The sequence below is a fragment of the Bos mutus genome, chromosome 14, assembly GCF_027580195.1.
Source record: "Bos mutus isolate GX-2022 chromosome 14, NWIPB_WYAK_1.1, whole genome shotgun sequence".
NCBI lineage: Eukaryota > Metazoa > Chordata > Mammalia > Artiodactyla > Bovidae > Bos > Bos mutus.
In genome coordinates this window covers 12,182,041-12,200,388 of record NC_091630.1, presented here as the reverse complement: position 1 = coordinate 12,200,388, position 18,348 = coordinate 12,182,041, and the positions used below count along the sequence as shown (strand labels likewise).

General features: G+C 36.7%; 1 protein-coding gene across 3 annotated transcripts in view; it reads left to right on the top strand.

The window, feature by feature from the left end:
- RAD54B (RAD54 homolog B) overlaps positions 1-18,348 on the top strand; it is a 118,136-nt gene that overhangs the window by 12,888 nt on the left and 86,900 nt on the right. For all 3 annotated transcript variants that reach the window (XM_070382974.1, XM_070382976.1, XM_070382977.1), the window contains 2 exons: positions 4,182-4,332; positions 11,711-11,879. In XM_070382974.1, the coding sequence (XP_070239075.1) occupies positions 4,182-4,332; positions 11,711-11,879 (320 nt within the window). The remainder of the gene's footprint in view (positions 1-4,181; positions 4,333-11,710; positions 11,880-18,348) is intronic.

Here is an 18,348-nt window from a genome sequence, read left to right as displayed (position 1 = left end):
CCAAAATGTCTTCCAAAGTGGCTGTACCATTTTGCATTCCCACCAGGAATGAATGAAAATTCCTGTTGCCCCACATCCTCACCGATGTTTGGTATTGTGTTTTGGATTTTCTTCATTTTTGATGACATATGATATGGAGCATCTTTCCATGTGCTTATTTGCTATTTGTATATCTTTTGTGATATGTCTTTTAAGATCTTTGGCCCACTTTTTAACTGGATTGTTTTTTTGTTGAGTTTTAAGATTTCTTTGTATATTTTGGATAATAGTCCTTTATCAGATGCATCTTTTGCAGGTATTTTCTCCTAGTGTGGCTTGTCTTTTCATTACCTTGACATTGTCTTTGCAAAGCACAAGTTTTAAATTTTAATGAAGTCTAGCTTATCAGTTATCTCTTTCATGGGATTTTTCCTTGGTGTTGTAGCTAAGAAGTCATCACCATACCCAAGGTCATCTAGATTTTCTTCTGTATTATCTTCTAGGAGTATTTTTGCTTTGTGTTTTACATGTAAGCCTATGATTCATTTTAAGTTAATTATTCTGAAGAGTGTAAAGTCTTGTTTCTAAATTCATTTTCTTTGTGTGTGTGCGTGCATGCTAATTCACTTTAGTTGTGTCTGACTCTTTGTGACCCTATGGACTGTAGCCTGCCAGGCTCCTCTGTCCATGGGATTCTCCAGGCGAGAATACTGGAGTGGATTGCCATGCCCTCCTCCAGAGGATCTTCCCAATCCAGGGATTGAACCTGCTTCTCTTACGTTTCCTGCACTGGCAGGCAGGTTCTCTGCCACTAGCACCACCTTGTTGTTACTGAGCTGCTCAGTCGTGTCTGACCCTATGTGACCCCATGGACTGCAGCACGCCAGGCCTCCCTGTCCTTCACCATCTCCTGGAGTTTGCTCAAACTCATGTCCATTGAGTCGGTGATGTCATCCAGCCATCTCATCCTGTGTCGTCTCCTTCTCTTCCTTGCCTTCAGTCTTTCCCAGCATTAGGGTCTTTTCCAGTGAGTCAGCTCTTCGCATCAGGTGGCCAGAGTATTGGAGCTTCAGCATCAATCCTTCCAATGAATATTCGGGGTTGATTTCCTTCAATATTAACTGGTTTGATCTTGCTGTCCATGGGACTCTCAAGAATCTTCTCCAGCATCACAGTTCGAAAACATCAATTCAGCCAACATTTGCTGAATCATAGAGAAAGCAAAGGAATTCCAGAAAAACATCTATCTCTGTTTCATTGACTTCGCTAAAGCCTTTGACTATGTGGATAATAACAAACTATGGAAAACTTTTAAACAGATGGGAATACCAGACTGTCTTACTTGTTGCATGAGAAACCTGTATGCAGATCAAGAAGCAACAATTAGAACCTTATATAGAACAATTGACTGGTTCAAAATTGAAAAAGTGGTATGACAAAGCTGTTTATTATCACACTGTTTATTTAACTTATACGCAGAGCACATCTTGTGAAATGCCACGCTGGGATGAGTTACAAGCTGGAATCAAGATTGCCAGGAGAAATATCAACAGCCTCAGATACGCAAATAATACCACTTTAATGACAAAGCGAAGAACTTAAGAGCCTCTTGATGAGGGTGAAAGAGGAGAGTGAAAAAGCTTAAAACTCAGTATTAAAAAAGACTTAAGATTGCGGCATCTGGTCCCATCAGTTCATGGCAAATAGAAGGGGAAAAGGGGGAATCAGTGACAGATTTCCTCTTCTTGTACTCTAAAATAACTGTGGATGGTGATTGCAGCCATCAGATTAGAAGACGATTGCTTCTTGGCAGGAAAACTATGACAAACTTAGACAGTGTATTAAAAAGTAAAGACAACACTTTACTGACGAAAGTCTGTATAGTCAAGGTCTTTCCAGTAGTTGTGTATGGATGTGAGAGCTGGACCATAAAGAAGGCAGAGTGCCGAAGAATTGATGCTTTTAAACTGTGATGGTGGAGAAGACTCTTGAGAGTCCCTTGGACAGCAAGTAGATCAAATTGGTTAATATTAAAGGAAATCAACCCTGAATATTCATTGGAAGGACTGACGCTGAAGCGTCAATACTTCCCACCTGATGGAAAGAGCCGATTCATTGAAAAAGACGCTGATGCTGGGAAAGATTGAAGGCAGAAGAGGAGGGCAACAGAGGATGAGATGGTTGAATGGCATCACCGACACAATGGACATGGGTTTGGGTGGACTCTGGGAGTTGGTGATGAACAGGGAGGCCTGGTGTGCTGCGGTTCATGGGGTCGCAAAGAGTCGGACACGACTGAGCGACTGGACTGAACTGAACTTGTGGTGGCCGCTCTTGTTACAGAGCATGGACTGTGGGCCATGCAGGCTTCAGTAGTTGCAGCTTGGGGGCTCTAGAGCGTGGTAGTTGCAGCTTGGGGGCTCTAGAGCGTGGGCTCAGTAATTGTGGCGCTCAGGCTTTTAGTTGCTTTCAGTGACATGTGGAATCTTCCCAGACCAGAGATTGAACCCATGTTCCTTGCACTGGCATGTGATTCTTAACCACTGGCTATCTCTCCATTTATTTAGTTCTTTGATTTTGCTCAGCAGAGTTTTTATAGTTTTTCCTTATATAGATCTTGTACATGCTTTGTTAGATTACCCTTAAATATTTCATTTTTGCGGGGTGCTAATGTAAATGGTATTATGTTTTTAAATTCAAATTCCACTTATTGCTGATAATGTTGGAAAATAATTGATTTTTGAGTTTTAATCTTGTATTTTTGCAACTTTGCTAAAATTGCTGTTTTTAGCCATTTTTTATTTGATGTATAAAAAAGTTTCTCATATCATTAAACATTCTTTTAAAATGTGATCCCCACCCCCCACGCCCCCCCATTCATGGCTGTAGAATTATTTATATAACAAATAGTGAATGCCTTCTTGTGTTGGTACTGGCAATATACTGATGATTGGAAGGTAAGACTTCATGCCTCATCCAAGAGTTTACAACTTGGGGGAATTAATAGGCAGTTTCATTACAGTGTGAAAAGTGCTTGGGTAGTAGACACATAGGAAGGATCTCTAATCCTTCTAATCCAGTCTTTGGGGGAGTTAAAGGCGGCTCATAGTTAAGAGTCCTAAAGCATAAGTTGAAGTTCATCAGGCAAAGAAAAATGGTTAAAGGCTGTATCAGAGACCCAACACTGTGTAGGCAGTTTGTTCAAAGACCTAGAGTAAAAGAGAACATGGCTTGTTTGGGAAGTTGCAGCACTACATTTTAGTCATGTAGGAAGAGAGTGTATTCTATTTTATCCAGTACTCTGCTGTAGATATTTAAATTTTCCTTTTTTCTCCTACTATAAGTAATATTGGCATGAAAACCTTATACATAATTCTTTGAGTATATCTTTGCTAATTCCTTAGGGTAAATTTCCGGAAGTGTAATTTCTGGGTTAAGCAAATTATTTTGGTAGCCATGTACATCCTTATTGATACTTTATCTTGTGTATAGTTTTGTGAGATTGCTTTTAATTAGAGTGCTTGCTGCTGTCCATTGCAGAAGCATGATGTATGCTTGTAATGTTCTTGTCTTTTATCTGTCTCACCTGTCCTGTCCTGATGGAAAAAACATTGAGCAAAAGTTTGGAAACATGGTTCTTGTCTCTTGATTTATTTATTTAAAATACCTCACTGCTCTAAAAGGAAATAGGATAGTAAAAATTGAACTCTAAATGTATTCTTTCAATTGCCAGGATTTTATTCACTCATTCAAAAGTATTTGTTATGTATCTGGCTTTGTGGTTGATGCTGCTTACAAAATGGTTAAGAAAACAATGATTGCTCCCCGCATGCAGTTTATGGATTGGGGAATAGGAAAAAAGCAACATGCTTAATATATGTATGTGAATAATTATGTTTTCTTTGATTTTGAAACTACTATTTAAATTACATTTAAGGCTTTATTGTTTTTATCTAATCTATAGTTTTATCAAAATTGGTACAATATATGTTCAGGTTTGTACCATATATTTTGAATCTTAATACATTTCAAAAGCCTTTTGTGATGGAAAATAAAATGTTTCCAACTGTTAAATTTGTTTTCTAAGGCTTTTTACAGGCTTATTCCCTTATATTTTTAAAGATGTCATGATTATAGTGATGATATATTTGGAGGTAGTTCTAATCAGACTTCTGATGAAATGACTTTTGGGTATTTTTCAGGTTAATACTGCTAAATATGAGACGATCAGCAGCACCAAGTCAGTTGCAAGGAAATCCCTTCAAAAAACCAAAGTTTATATCACCAGCAAGAAGTCATCCAAGTCCTAATGAAGAGGTTGCAAAACTGAATTCAGATATAAAGTTATTTGAGGTAAAAAAAAGAAATATAGAGAAGCATGTATTTTAAAAAATTGCCATTTAAACAGTTAACAATGTTCATTGCCTATAGGAGTTTTCAGTATCTCTGATAAATTCTTCTAAAAACCTTAGATGTAATGGCTAACTATATGTATTTGAAGGAACGGCATAAAGTAAACTTGGGTTAGGTCTATAAATAAACTTTTGGTAACAGTGAAAAATACCTCCACAAGGGAAGGGGTGGAGATTCTTGTTCAAGAAAAAAAGTTATTCTGGATCAGTGTTCTTTTTAAAGGTACCACATAAGTAAATGAAAACTTTGGATAAGGTAATTTAAAGAGAAAACATACATAAATAATGTTTTATATCACTGTTATGGAAACTTCCTTTCCTTTTTACTTATAAAAAGTAAGTGCTCAAAACAGTCTTAATATATATTCTTTGCTTCTAAGTTGAAGAATTATTTAAGTCTTAGGTATAATAGAAGGTTTATAAAGATTATATAGAGCATATGTAAAATGGACAGTCCACACTTTGGCTACTCTACAGTTCTTTGATTTATGTTTTGGAGATTGAAATCTACTAATATTTTTTCTTTTTTTTTATTATGGCAAAATATATATAGCATAAAATTTGCATTTTACCATTTTTAAGTGTGCAGGTAAGTGGCATTAATTACATTTTCTTAATTGTTCAATAATCACCATTTTCTGTGTTTGAAACTTTTCATTACATAGAAACTTCATAACCATTAGGCAGTAATTCCCTGTTCTCCCTTCCCTGGTCATCATTACTCTTTCTGCCTCCATGAATTTGATTACTCTAGGTACCTCATATGTAAGTGTAATCATAAATATTTGTCCTGTTGTGTCTGGCTTATTTCACTTAGCCTATGTTTTCTAGGATCATCCATGTTGTAGCAGATGTGAACATCAATGCTTTATGTGATTAAGTAATATTCAGTTGTTTCAGTTTAGTTCAGTTGCTCAGTCTTGTCTGACTCTTTGTGACCCCATGGACTGCAGCATGCCAGGCCTCCCTGTCCATCACCAACTCCCAGAGTTTACTCAAACTTATGTCCATTGAGTTGGTGATCTATCCAACCATCTCATCCTCTGTCATCCCCTTCTTCTCCTACCTTCAATCTTTCCTAGCATCAGGGTCTTTTCAAATGAGTTGGCTCTTTGCATCAGGTTGCCAAAGTATTGGAGTTTCAGCTTCAACATCAGTCCTTCCAGTGAACAATCAGGACTGATCTCCTTTAGGATAGACTGGTTGGATCTCTTTGCAGTCCAAGGGACTCTCAAGAGTCTTCTCCAACACCACAGTTCAAAAGCATCAATTCTTCAGTGCTCAGCTTTCTTTATAGTCCAACTCTCACATCTATACATGACTACTGGAAAAACCATAACCTTGACTAGACGGACCTTTGTTGGCAAAGTAATGTCTCTACTTTTTAATATGCTGTCTAGGTTGGTCATGGCTTTTCTTCCAAGGAGCAAGCGTCTTTTAATTTCATGGCTGCAGTCACCATCTGCAGTGATTTTGTAGCCCCCCAAAATAAAGTCAGGCACTGTTTCCACTGTTTCCCCATCTATTTCCATGAAGTGATAGGACCAGATGCCATGATCTTAGTTTTCTGAATGTTGATTCAATTGTATGTACGTACATATATATATATGTATATATACACACATATATACATATACATACATACATATGTATATGTATATACACACATATATATTATATATGTATATATATATGCCATATTTTGTTCATTCATTCATTGATAGATCCTTGGTTTGGTTCTACGTTTTTCTGTTATGAATAATGCTGATATGAACATTGGCATACACGCTTCTGTTTAGGTACCTGCTTTTAGTTCTCTTGTATATATATACCCAAGAGTGGAGTTGCTAGATGATACAGTAATTCTATGTTTAGTTTTTAAGGTACTACCAAATTGTTTTCCATAGGTACCGAACCATTTTACATTCCCACCAGTGATGTGTGAGGGTTCCAATTTCTCCACATCCTTAGCAACAATGGTTATTTTGTTTTTGTTGCTGTTTTTTTGATTATGGTCATCCTTGTTGTTGTGAAGTGGTATTCCACTGTGGTCTTGATTTATATTTTCCTAATGAGTAGTAATTCTGAGCATTTTTTCATGTGCTTATTGACCATATGCTTATCTTCTGTGGAGAAATGTCTTTTCACATCCTTTGAGGCTTTTAACTGTTTTTTTGTCTTTTTGTTGTTGAAAATATCTACTCATTCTTGACTCTGTTTTTTGGTCTGCATCTATTTGTTTTATCCAACACTGCTTTAGAATTCTGGCCACAATGTAAGGAGAAAACTATGTAAGCATAGTTTTTCATTTTAAATATGGTTTCTTTTTATAAAAAGCAACTTTATTTAAATTAAATGCACATACCTGTAATCTACCTACTACAATTCAGTTGTATTTCATATGGTCAGAGTTGTGCAATGATCACCAAAATCAATTTCAGATCGTTTTAATCATTCCAGAAAGAGAGAGACTTCACATACATCAACCCATCCAAATCCCTCAGCCCTTTGTAATCACTAATATACTTTCTGTTTTATGTATTTATCTATTATGAACATTTCGTATAAATAGAGTCATATAACATGTGGCCTTTTATGACTCACTTTTATGTTTTTTATGTGGCCTTTTATGTTTTCAGTTTCATAGTGTTTTTCAAGGCTCGTCCAGATTGTGGCATGTATCAGTAATTTATTTCTTTTTATTGCTGAATGTATTAGTTTCCTATTGCTGCTGTAACAGATTACCAGAAATTTAGTGACTTAAAACAATGCAAATGTATTATCTTATAGTTCTGTAAGTCAGAAGCTCAACGTGGGTCACATAGGGCTAAGATCAATGTGTTGGCAGGGTCGCATTTATTTCTGGAGGTTTTAAGAGTGTTTCCTTTGCCTTTTCTAGTTTCTACAGGCCAACTGCAATCCTGGTGGCCCCCTTCTTAATTCTTTGAAAATTGGTAGTGGCAGTTTGATTCCTTTTATTGACATCTTTTTGCTTCTCTGAAACCGGAACTCATTTGGTTAGATTGGGCCGTCCTGGATAACTCAGGACAGTCTATTTCAAGGTCCTTAACCTTAATTGCATCTTTAAAGTCTCTTTTGCCACATAAGGTAACATTTCCACAGGTTCTGGGAATTAGGGTATGGACATCTTTGGGAAGCATTATTCTGCTTACCACACTGAGTAATATTTCATTGCATTAATATACCATATTTTATTATTCCATCTGTCAGATGTTTGAGTTGTTTCTGTTTTTAAAATTTATTAGGTATTATGAATAATGCTGATGAATATTCATGTGTAAATTGTTGTATAGACATATGTTTTCATTTCTCTTGGGTGCATTCTTAGGATGGAATTGCTGGGTCATATAATAATTCTGTGGTTAACCTTTTAATGCCATGGTGGCTGTACTGTTTCATTCCCATTATTAATGTATGAGGTTTCAGTCCTCCACATGTTTATTGACACTTATTATTAGCTATTTGATTATAACCATACTTGGAAGGAAAGTTATGACCGACCTAGATAGCATATTCAAAAGCAGAGACATTACTTTGCCCACAAAGGTTCATCTAGTCAAGGCTATGGTTTTTCCTGTGGTCATGTATGGATGTGAGAGTTGGACTGTGAAGAAGGCTGAGTGCTGAAGAATTGATGTTTTTGAACTGTGGTGTTGGAGAAGACTCTTGAGAGTCCCTTGGACTTCAAGGATATCCAACCAGTCCATTCTGAAGGAGATCAGCCCTGGGATTTCTTTGGAAGGAATGATGCTAAAGCTGAAATTCCGGTACTTTGGCCACCTCATGTGAAGAGTTGACTCATTGGAAAAGACTCTGATGCTGGGAGGGATTGGGGGCAGGAGGAGAAGGGGACGACAGAGGATGAAATGGCCAGATGGCATCGCTGACTCGATGGACATGAGTCTCAGTGAACTCCGGGAGTTGGTGATGGACAGGCAGGCCTGGCGTGCTGCGATTCATGGGGTCGCAAAGAGTCGGACACGACTGAGCGACTGATCTGATCTGATCTGATGGATGAAGTGGTATCTGACTAGGGGTTTTGATTTACTTTTCCTTGGTGGCTAATTTTGAGCGTTTTTCTATGTGCTTATTGGCCATTTGTATATCTTTTTTGGAGAATTGTTTATTCAGATCCTGTTTTTTTAAGTTAGATTATTTGCTTTTTATTACAGAGTTGTAAGAGTCTGTATAGGTTCTAAACATAGGTGCCTTATCAGATATATGGTTTGCAGATATTTTCACCTTGTTGTTGATTACCTTTCACTTTCTTGATGGTTTTGTCTGTAGCACGAACATTTTAAATTTTGATGAAGTCCAGTTTATCTGGGTTTTTCTTTTTTGGTGTTGGTAGTACTTGTGATTTTAGTGTTGTATATGAGAAGGTCATGAAGATTTACTGTGTTTTCTTCTAAGAGTTTTATAGTTTTAATTCTTCCATTTTAGTCTATGACCCATTTTGAAATGGTTTTTATGTATGGTGTCAGGTAGGAATCCAATTGTATCATTTTGCATGTGGATATCTAATTGTGTTCCAGGACCATTTTTTGAAAAGACTGTTTTTTCCTCCATTGAATCATTTTGACACCCTTGTCTTTAGGTTTATTTTCTGATGGAGGTTCTAAGGACTAATTTGAAACCAAAACCACTGATTTATTCCTTTCCTCTTATAATTATCATCAAGAAGCTAAATAGTTTTCTTTAAATACTAATGAAGTAGGCATTTTTGAAACCTTACAGCTACTTTAAGTAAGGCAACATGTAAAACCTAAAAATATTAGGCTTAGCAGTCAACTTTACTGTTCCCTTTGTCTATTCCATCCTTAAATTTTTTCTTACATTGAATTAATCCATACCAAGAATGTATTGGTTTGGTGACTTCAGGGGTCTTTTATTTGAGTGGTCTGATAAAAATCTGGAACAAATCGAGCATCAAAATAAATGTACTAATGGATAATAACCCACTGAATAATATAGGAGTCTGAATCCATAGTAATATAACTAAATAAGTAGTAAACTCTTTCTCAGAGTGAAATGCTAAATCACAAAAATAAAGGTGATGGTGGTGTCGGAAAATATTATTGGGTTCCAAAACCCATCGGATTAATGGGTGAATGTTTCATCAGGAAATAGGATACTTGAATAGACTCAAGCATCTCCTTACAACATACTGTAAAGACAAGTAGAAAAATACTAACTTGGCGAGAATACCTGGTAGACACCACTTTAATCAAATGGCTGCCTCCAGTAATGGACAGATTGATATTTTGTGCCCTTAATATGGTGAACTATGATATTCCTTCCAAAATATGTAATCTGAAGCTCATCATTAGGAAACATCACACAATCCAAATAGGGGAACATTCTATAAAATAGTTGGCCTGTATTCTTCCAAAGTGTCAGAAATCACAAAAGATGAATAAAGGTGAGGAACTGTTCAGATGAAACTAAAGAAACTTGTTGACTAAATGTATTGTGTGATCTGGGATTGGATCCTTGCTCAGGGAAAAAAACTGTCAAAAGACATTGTTGGGGTAAGTGACCCCATTTGAATGTGGACTGTGGATTAGATAATATTTTACTACCATTGTTAAATTTTTGATTTTGATAGTTAACTGTGATTATGTAAGAGAGTGTCTTTGCTCTTTGCAAACACACTTTGTCATTTTTAGAGGTAAAGGAACACAGTGTCTCCAGCTTACTTTCAAATGTACACACACACACACACGTGATACACATACATGCACAGGAGAGATAGAGGGAAAGTAAATGGAGCAGAATATAAACAAATGGTGAATTTGGGTAAAGAGTACATGGGACTTCCTTGTATTATTTCTGGAATGTTTCTATAAGCTTAAAATTATATCAAAATGTTGCAAAAAATAAAATTTGTGACTCTCATTAATTTATTTCCATGACTTACTTTAAAATCTTATCAGATAGGTTTTTTAATGTCTCTGAAATTTGTTAAAATGAATATTTATAGAGCTATGACAGCTGTGTCTGTTATTGTGAGCTGTTATTTAAAAAAGACATCAAACATACTCTTGTAGACAGAAAAATGATCTTCTAAAAACGTCCACATCCTAATCCGTGGAAACCCGTGAATGTATTAACCTCACATGGCAAAAGGGACTCTTGACTAAGTGATTAATGTTTGAGGACCTTGAGATGGGAGGGAGGGTGGTCATTCTGGCTCATCAAAGTGGGCCTAATATAATCACAAAGGTCCTTAAAAGTAGAAGAGGGAGACAGATGAGAGTTAGAGAAAGAGATGTGATTAAGGAAGCAGGGGCAGAGAGATGCAGAGGCACTGACTGTGAAGTGGAGCCATGTTGGTAGCTTTTAGAAGTTTGGAAAGCCAAGGAAATGTGTTCTGTCTTAGACCCTCTTGAAGAGCCAAGTCAGAGTTCAGACTTAGAGAATTATAAGACAATACATTTGTGTTGTTTTAAGCCACTAAGTTTGTTGTAATTTGTTACAGCAGCAACAGAAAATTGATGCATAATAAAAATAGAGAAAGAGTATATGAAGAACCCCCATGTACACATCACCCAGCCTTGGCAGTTGTCAGTTTGTGACCCCTCTTGCTTCATTTTTACCTTCCAGCTCCCTCCCCCTTTTTTCCCAACTCATTATTTTGACACAGCTTCCAGGAATCTCTTCTCATTTGTAAATATTTTAGTATTTGACTCTAAAATATAAGGTACTGTTAAAACAATACCGTGGCAGTATATCATTAGCCATGTAAAAAATTAACAATATTTAAGTGTTGCTTTTAATATTGAGAAATTTAGCAAGAAAAATAAGCAGTTGACTGAGAATGGCACATTGTGACTTGTTTAAAACCTCATTTGATCTGTTGCTTAAAATACACTATAATTGTAAGCATAATTTTCATTCTGTGGTATCTTTCAGCTTTTAAAAGTGAAAGTGAAAGTCACTTAGTCCCCTCCAACTCTTTGCAACCCCATGGACTATACAGTCCATGGAATTCTCCAGGCCAGAATACTGGAGTGGATAGCCTTTCCCTTCTCCAGGGGATCTTCCCAACCCAAGGGTTGAACCCAGGTCTCCTGCGTTGCAGTTGGATTCTTTACCAGCTTGCAGCTTTTATAACATAATAAAACTAGTTTTAAAAAATAAAATTATAATTTTAGTTTATTTTAAAATATCTATTCCCTATTTAGATATGAGAAACTAGTACCTCATATTCAGTATTTTAAATTGGAAATCTATTATGTAAAAATATGGGAAATTAGGTTTAATATCAGCATAAAATACATACTTTGTTTTTTTAGGTTGCTGCAAATAAGAATAATTTTCTCCAGCCACAAAATGATCCCAGAACATGCAATTTTAATTTGCCTACTAAAGAATGTGCTAAAGGAATTAATCATGGGGATAATTACAGGGAAAAATATTGTTTGGAAGCATCTACAAAGACAACATTAGACCTCCATCATACAGGTAAGACTGTACAAGTTATACTTGATGAGTCTTATTACAATATTATTTAAATTGATTATATTCAATAATGAATATGTTATATTTGAAAATAGTTGAAACATTAATAGCACCGCTAGATCATTGGCAATTCAGATTTTTTTGTGGTCATAATTTATCTTTAATGATTGAATTAGTAACCATGTCATCTAAATCTTGTATTTTGTAATAGGCATATGTCTAAGGTTATTCATCGTAAACTTATTGGTCAAATAATGGTCTTTACTTCCAGTACCAAAATGAATTGTGTTTAAAGGTTTGATTTTTTTTTAAAGATTTAATTAAAAAAAAAGTCTTAAAATGCATTATCAGCATTAAAATTGGAGAGGTGAACTTTAAATGAGTAAAATTGTTAATTCATTATAGTACATTGGAGTAACTTCAAATCAATTAGATTTGAAAATGTATAACTGTAGGAAAACCAAACATTTAACAAATTCCCCTGCTGTTGAATTGAACTAAAATAATGATTATGGTTCTTGTTGCATTGTAAGAGATTAATATTTTCCAGGTAGTTGAAAAAATTATCTGGAGTGTTCATGGATGTTTATTTGGCCTTTTGAAAGGCACACCATTAAGATTACATTTTTCTAAATAACATTTTATTCATTTTTTGGTTGAAAAGAGTTTCAGGGAGAGAGCCTCATATACTAGTCATATACATATACTAGTCATATACAGAATGCAGCTTCTCTCCCTAAGATACCAATGCAAATCAACACTGTGTCTTAAACTAAACCCTTTTGAAGGAACTTTTTGAGAATTGTGATATTTAATAAATTTTACACGTGAATGGGTTCATTTCTTGTTGGCGCAGAGGGTCTTCTGTGTTTTCCCAACTGGCCAGGATCCTTAGTACCATTTATGTGCTCCTCATAACTTCAGATTTGTAACAAGTTTTAGAATGAAGTTGAGAAGGACTTTTGGAGCTGGAATCAATTTAGTGAGATCCCTAGAGACAGCTCTGGGCACGGGCATGGGCATAGCAGTTTAGCCTCTGCCCTGTTTCACTCATTTACTCTCTTTTTTTATTACTTTCCTTCAGTTCAGTTCAGTTCAGTCACTCAGTCGTGTCCTTATCTCCTTCCTTTTCTCTTTTCTTCCTCCCATCTTTGTTAGGTGAATATCCTGTTTTCCCAGATTTTTTTTCCTGTGCTGTCAGCCTGTGGCAGGTAATGATCCATCTATACCTGTTTCTTTTCTATCATGGTAGCTAATCTCTTCTCCAAAGGATGATATTAGACTCTAGAATATAATACATTTAATGTTACTGATTTGGGGCTGTTTTTGTGTTCTACTATAGTTTCTCATTCTCTTCCTTACTAAATATGAGAAGGGAATTAAGAGTTAAGATAAATTGAAGTGGGAGTTAATTTACTCAGCCCTTAATCCCTTAATCCTTTCTCTGATTTAGTACATTGACTGGACTGGGGAACCTGTGCCAATCTCCTGATACTCTCCTGCCTCTCATTTAGAGAGAGAGGTTAACTGGGGGAAAAAATATTGTGAGAAACATCATGCTTCCTTTGGTGATTGCTGGAGAGGAATGTTGTATATAGGAAAGTATGGAGGTGAAAGACCTATATATTCATCTTTTGACATTCTTTTAACTCTAGGTCTAATCACCTTGGAGTCAGTTACAAGCCTGCATGTCCTAGTGAAAATAGACCCTCATTTCCTACTAGCTTTTTATTTTGAAAAGTTTCCTACATACAGAGAAATTGAAAGAATAATCCAATTATCATCAAAAATTCAATAGTTTCTAATATTTTACCTCATTTGTCTGTATTCCCCACCCCCCTATGTATGCAATTTTTTTTTTGGACTCTGAAAATATGTTGCAGCTTTCATGCCATTTTACCTCTAAATACTTCAGCATGTATGTCTTAAAATAAATGCTCTCTCCTATCAGATCAGATCAGATCAGTCACTCAGTCATGTCCGACTCTTTGCGACCCCATGAATTGCAGCACGCCAGGCCTCCCTGTCTATCATCAACTCCCGGAGTTCACTCAGACTCACGTCCATCGAGTCAGTGATGCCATCCAGCCATCTCATCCTCTGTTGTCCCCTTCTCCTCCTGCCCTCAATCCCTCCCAGCATCAGAGTCTTTTCCAATAAGTCAGCTCTTCGCATGAGGTGGCCAAAGTACTGGAGTTTCAGCCTTAGCATCATTCCTTCCAAAGAAATCCCAGGGCTGATCTCCTTCAGAATGGTCTGGTTGGATCTCCTTGCAGTCCAAGGGACTCTCAAGAGTCTTCTCCAACACCACAGTTCAAAAGCATCAATTCTTCGGCGCTCAGCTTTCTTCACAGTCCAACTTTCACATCCATACATGACCACAGGAAAAACCATAGCCTTGACTAGATGAACCTTTGTTGGCAAAGTAATGTCTCTGCTTTTGAATATGCTATCTAGGTTGGTCATAACTTTCCTTCCAAGGAGTAAGCATCTTTTAATTTCATGGCTGCAGTCACCATCTTCAGTGATTTTGGAGCCCAGATAAATAAAGTCTGACACTGTTTCCCCATCTATTTCCCATGAAGTGGTGGGACTGGATGCCATGATCTTCATTTTCTGAATATTGAGCTTTAAGCCAACTTTTTCACTCTCCACTTTCACTTTCATCAAGAGGCTTTTGAGTTCCTCTTCACTTTCTGCCATAAGGGTGATGTCATCTGCATATCTGAGGTTATTGATATATCTCTCAGCAGTCTTGATTCCAGCTTGTGTTTCTTCCAGTCCAGCGTTTCTCATGATGTACTCTGCATATAAGTTAAATAAACAGGGTGACAATATACAGCCTTGATGAACTCCTTTTCCTATTTGGAACCAGTCTGTTGTTCCATGTCCAGTTCTAACTGTTGCTTCCTGACCTGCATACAGATTTCTCAAGAGGCAGATCAGGTGGTCTGGTATTCCCATCTCTTGAAGAATTTTCCACAGTTTATTGTGATCCACACAGTCAAAGGCTTTGGCATAGTCAATAAAGCAGAAATATATGTTTTTCTGGAACTCTCTTGCTTTTTCTATTACACCAAACAGTTAACAATAATTCATAGTATTTAATATCTAGTTCACCAGGAAAACCATTTTTACTTAAGCTAGTTTATATTTGGTTTCTTTACTAACTGAAAGAGCCCTAATAAGTATATTTTCATTCTGTTGAACTTTACTGGACACTTCAAGTCTCTTCAAGTCTGTTGAGGTCATACTGGATTAGGGTGGACCCTGATTCCAGTGGCTGGTTATGAAGAGAGACAGAGAGATACAGAGAGGAAAAGACTTTCTGACAGTGGAGGCAGAGATCAGAGTAAGCTGCAAGCCTAGGAGCACCAAGGATTGGTGGCAATCACTAGATGCCAGAAAGAGGCACAGAAGGATTCTCTCCTAGATCTTCTGAGAAAACATGGCCTGATCTCAGCGAGACAGCAGTGAGTGGTGGTGTGAAGCAGTATCTTAATTACCTGCCTGGGAATTGAACCTGGACAGCCTGGATGAAAACCAGGAATCCTACCCACCAAAACAGCAAGGGCTAGGGGCTAGAAGCTGTTTTTCCCTGGATCTTTGCCCCTAATGAGAAATTCATTTATCACGGAGGCAAAAAAGTATAAATGCAGGTACAGAGTTTGTTATTAGAGACATAGCACAACAGCAAGTGGGAGAGCACACAGAGAAACTGTTTAGTTAAGACAAGCAAGGCAGAGATGGACCCCTGGAGAGAGGGGACGGGTGTTCCCCCTAGTGAGGAGCACAATAGAGAAGCGGTTTAGTCATTTGTGTCTGTCAGTTCTTCTGGGTCTTTGTCTTCCTTCAGGCCAATTGTCTGGCTTCTTTTCCCACACCTGACCTACCCTGGGACCTTCCCCTGGGGTGGCTTGCGCCTCTCAGCCAAGATGGATCTCGAAGTGAAGGCTTCTCGGAGGAACAAGACACATTAGAGCCTCGCGACATCCCCTGACTTTAGACCCACAGGGAGCCTTTCTGTGCATGTATTGTCTATCCCTTGTTCCAAAAGAAGGGGAGCAGAGATCTTAATCCTTTATTCAAACAGAATTTTGCACCTCTTTGTCCTTGCCATGACTGTTGCCTTAAGGTGTTTCCAAGAGACAAACACGTTTATCCTGTTTGTGTTGTTTCTTCCGATTTGGAGGGCAAACAGGAAGCTGATTGTAAACACCTCAGCTGGAGCCCACCATCTCCTGTCCCAGGAAATGCAAACAGGAGGCTAGTTGTAAATGTCTAACCTGGGGCCCATCTATCTCTTACATCAGGCCCTCCTGACACCTTGATTTTGAACTTCTGGTCTCCAAACAGTGAGACAATAAATTCTGTTGTTCTAAGCATTTGTGGTATTAATACTTTGTTGCAGCAGTCCTTGGAAATTAATAGAGAGCCCTAGACCTCCTGATTCTCATGGCTATTCTTACAGTCTTTAGAAAAACAAAGAAATCTTTGATTCTTTCTGATTCCTTTTCATTGTGATGAAGTATAAGATGAGACCATTAATTCTCCCTCAGGTTGTTCAACTATATTTTATCTATTAACATTTACCTGATTTTCCTTCACTAAACTGTGGCATAAAAAGGCAGTAACTTTGTCCTTTTTGAGTTGTAAGTCAAACAGGATAAATTAAAAAACATTTTATGACTAAATGAAGGGATTTTGAAAAACTTGTAGTTGAGTCTTAGATAAGCCCTTTGGCTCTCAAGTGCTTTAGAGAAGTCAAGAAGTAGCTGCTGGAACATTACAGTTTGCAGGTTTTGGTAATACTTGAGAGTATAGTTTCAGAAAGTGTTTGGAACAAAAGCCGTATTGTAATGGCTATGTGATGACTGGAAACAGGCAGATGGAGGCAGTGTATGAAGTAAATAATGTATGTAAATCAATACGGAAATGTGGTTTCGAAGGGAAGGAGTGGTATCTTGAGGGATAGCAGGGCACCAGAGAGACTTTTTGGTTGGTTTTTTTTTAAAGGTAGTGTGTCGTAGGTTGAAAGGAAAGCGGTATTGAAGAGGGGAAGATAAAGGATATGAAAAGGAAATGATAAAAATCTCTCTCAGTTGGCGGGATAAGTGTTTTCCAGATAGGTTTTAGGTCCTTAGAGATGTTTGGACATGTTTTCAGGGGTTTATAAATTCTCAGAGAAACTTAGAATTTTGTGTTTTCTTTTAAATGATATGAGTAAAAGTATGTATGCATATGTTGGATCTTTTGGATGGCCACCATAAAATTGAGTACTAATACAGGATTTCATGTCTGCAGATGAGAACAGAGGTAGACAAAATGGGGTGTTCTACCAAATGAAGGTTTTTCTGTTCACATTAAGGATAGTCAAAGTATTGAGTCTTGGGTTTGCAAAGAGTCTGACACGACTGAGTGTGCACACACACACACATGCACATGTTGTATTGGAGAAGAAGATTGTTGGACATGAAAGAACTCGTGCCGTATCTTTTGGTACAATGTTTATATTGTGATTAGCATTTTAATTTCAGTAAAATATCACTAACATGTTAATGTGATTTTCGAATTTTATTGGTTTTAATTAATTTATAAATGCTTATTTTTGAAATATCTTTTGAGTATATTTAGAACTACCTCATCTTTTTTTTTTTTTTGGCTGCTCTGTTTGTCTTGTGGGATCTCATCGTTCTGTGACCAAGGGTTGAACCTTAGCCAGAGCAGTGAGGGACCAGAATCTTAACCACTGGGCCACCAGGGAACTCCGCTACCTCATTCTTTTTAAAACATAATATTCCATTGTGTGAATTTGCCAGTTGTACTTAACCAGTTCTGTATTAATGGATATTTAAATTGTTTGGTATCTTATTACAAACAAAGCTACAATGAGTATCCACATATTATAATCATAACAAAGCTACAATGAATATCCACATATTATAATCATATGTGATGATATATTCTTAGGATATCTTGGAATAGGGTCTCAAGGTATGTGCATTTATCATTTTGATGAATAATGTTGAGGAATTGCCCTCTGCAGAGGCTAATACAAGTTTGTATTCTCACCATCAATGTATAAACAATGTATGTCATTTACTGTGATGCTAAATCTATATGTAAGTATATACTTGCAATTTTTGATACTTGACAATCATTAAAATATTTTCTTGAACTTTTTAACTTAAACTTCTTAATGTTATATTTTGAGATTATTTCAAATTTACAGAAAAATTCAAAGAATAGTACAAAGAATTTCCACACACTTTACAACATTTGTGTGTGTGTGTGTGTGTAATTTTTCTGAACCAGATGAGAATAAGCTGCTGACATGGTGCTTCATTACTCTAAAGTCTGCATTATGTAATATTTCCTGAACATAAGGATAAGTTTCTATAAAGTACAAAAGTACAACCATCATAATTAGGAAATTAACATTGATATAATATTATTATCTAATGCACAGATC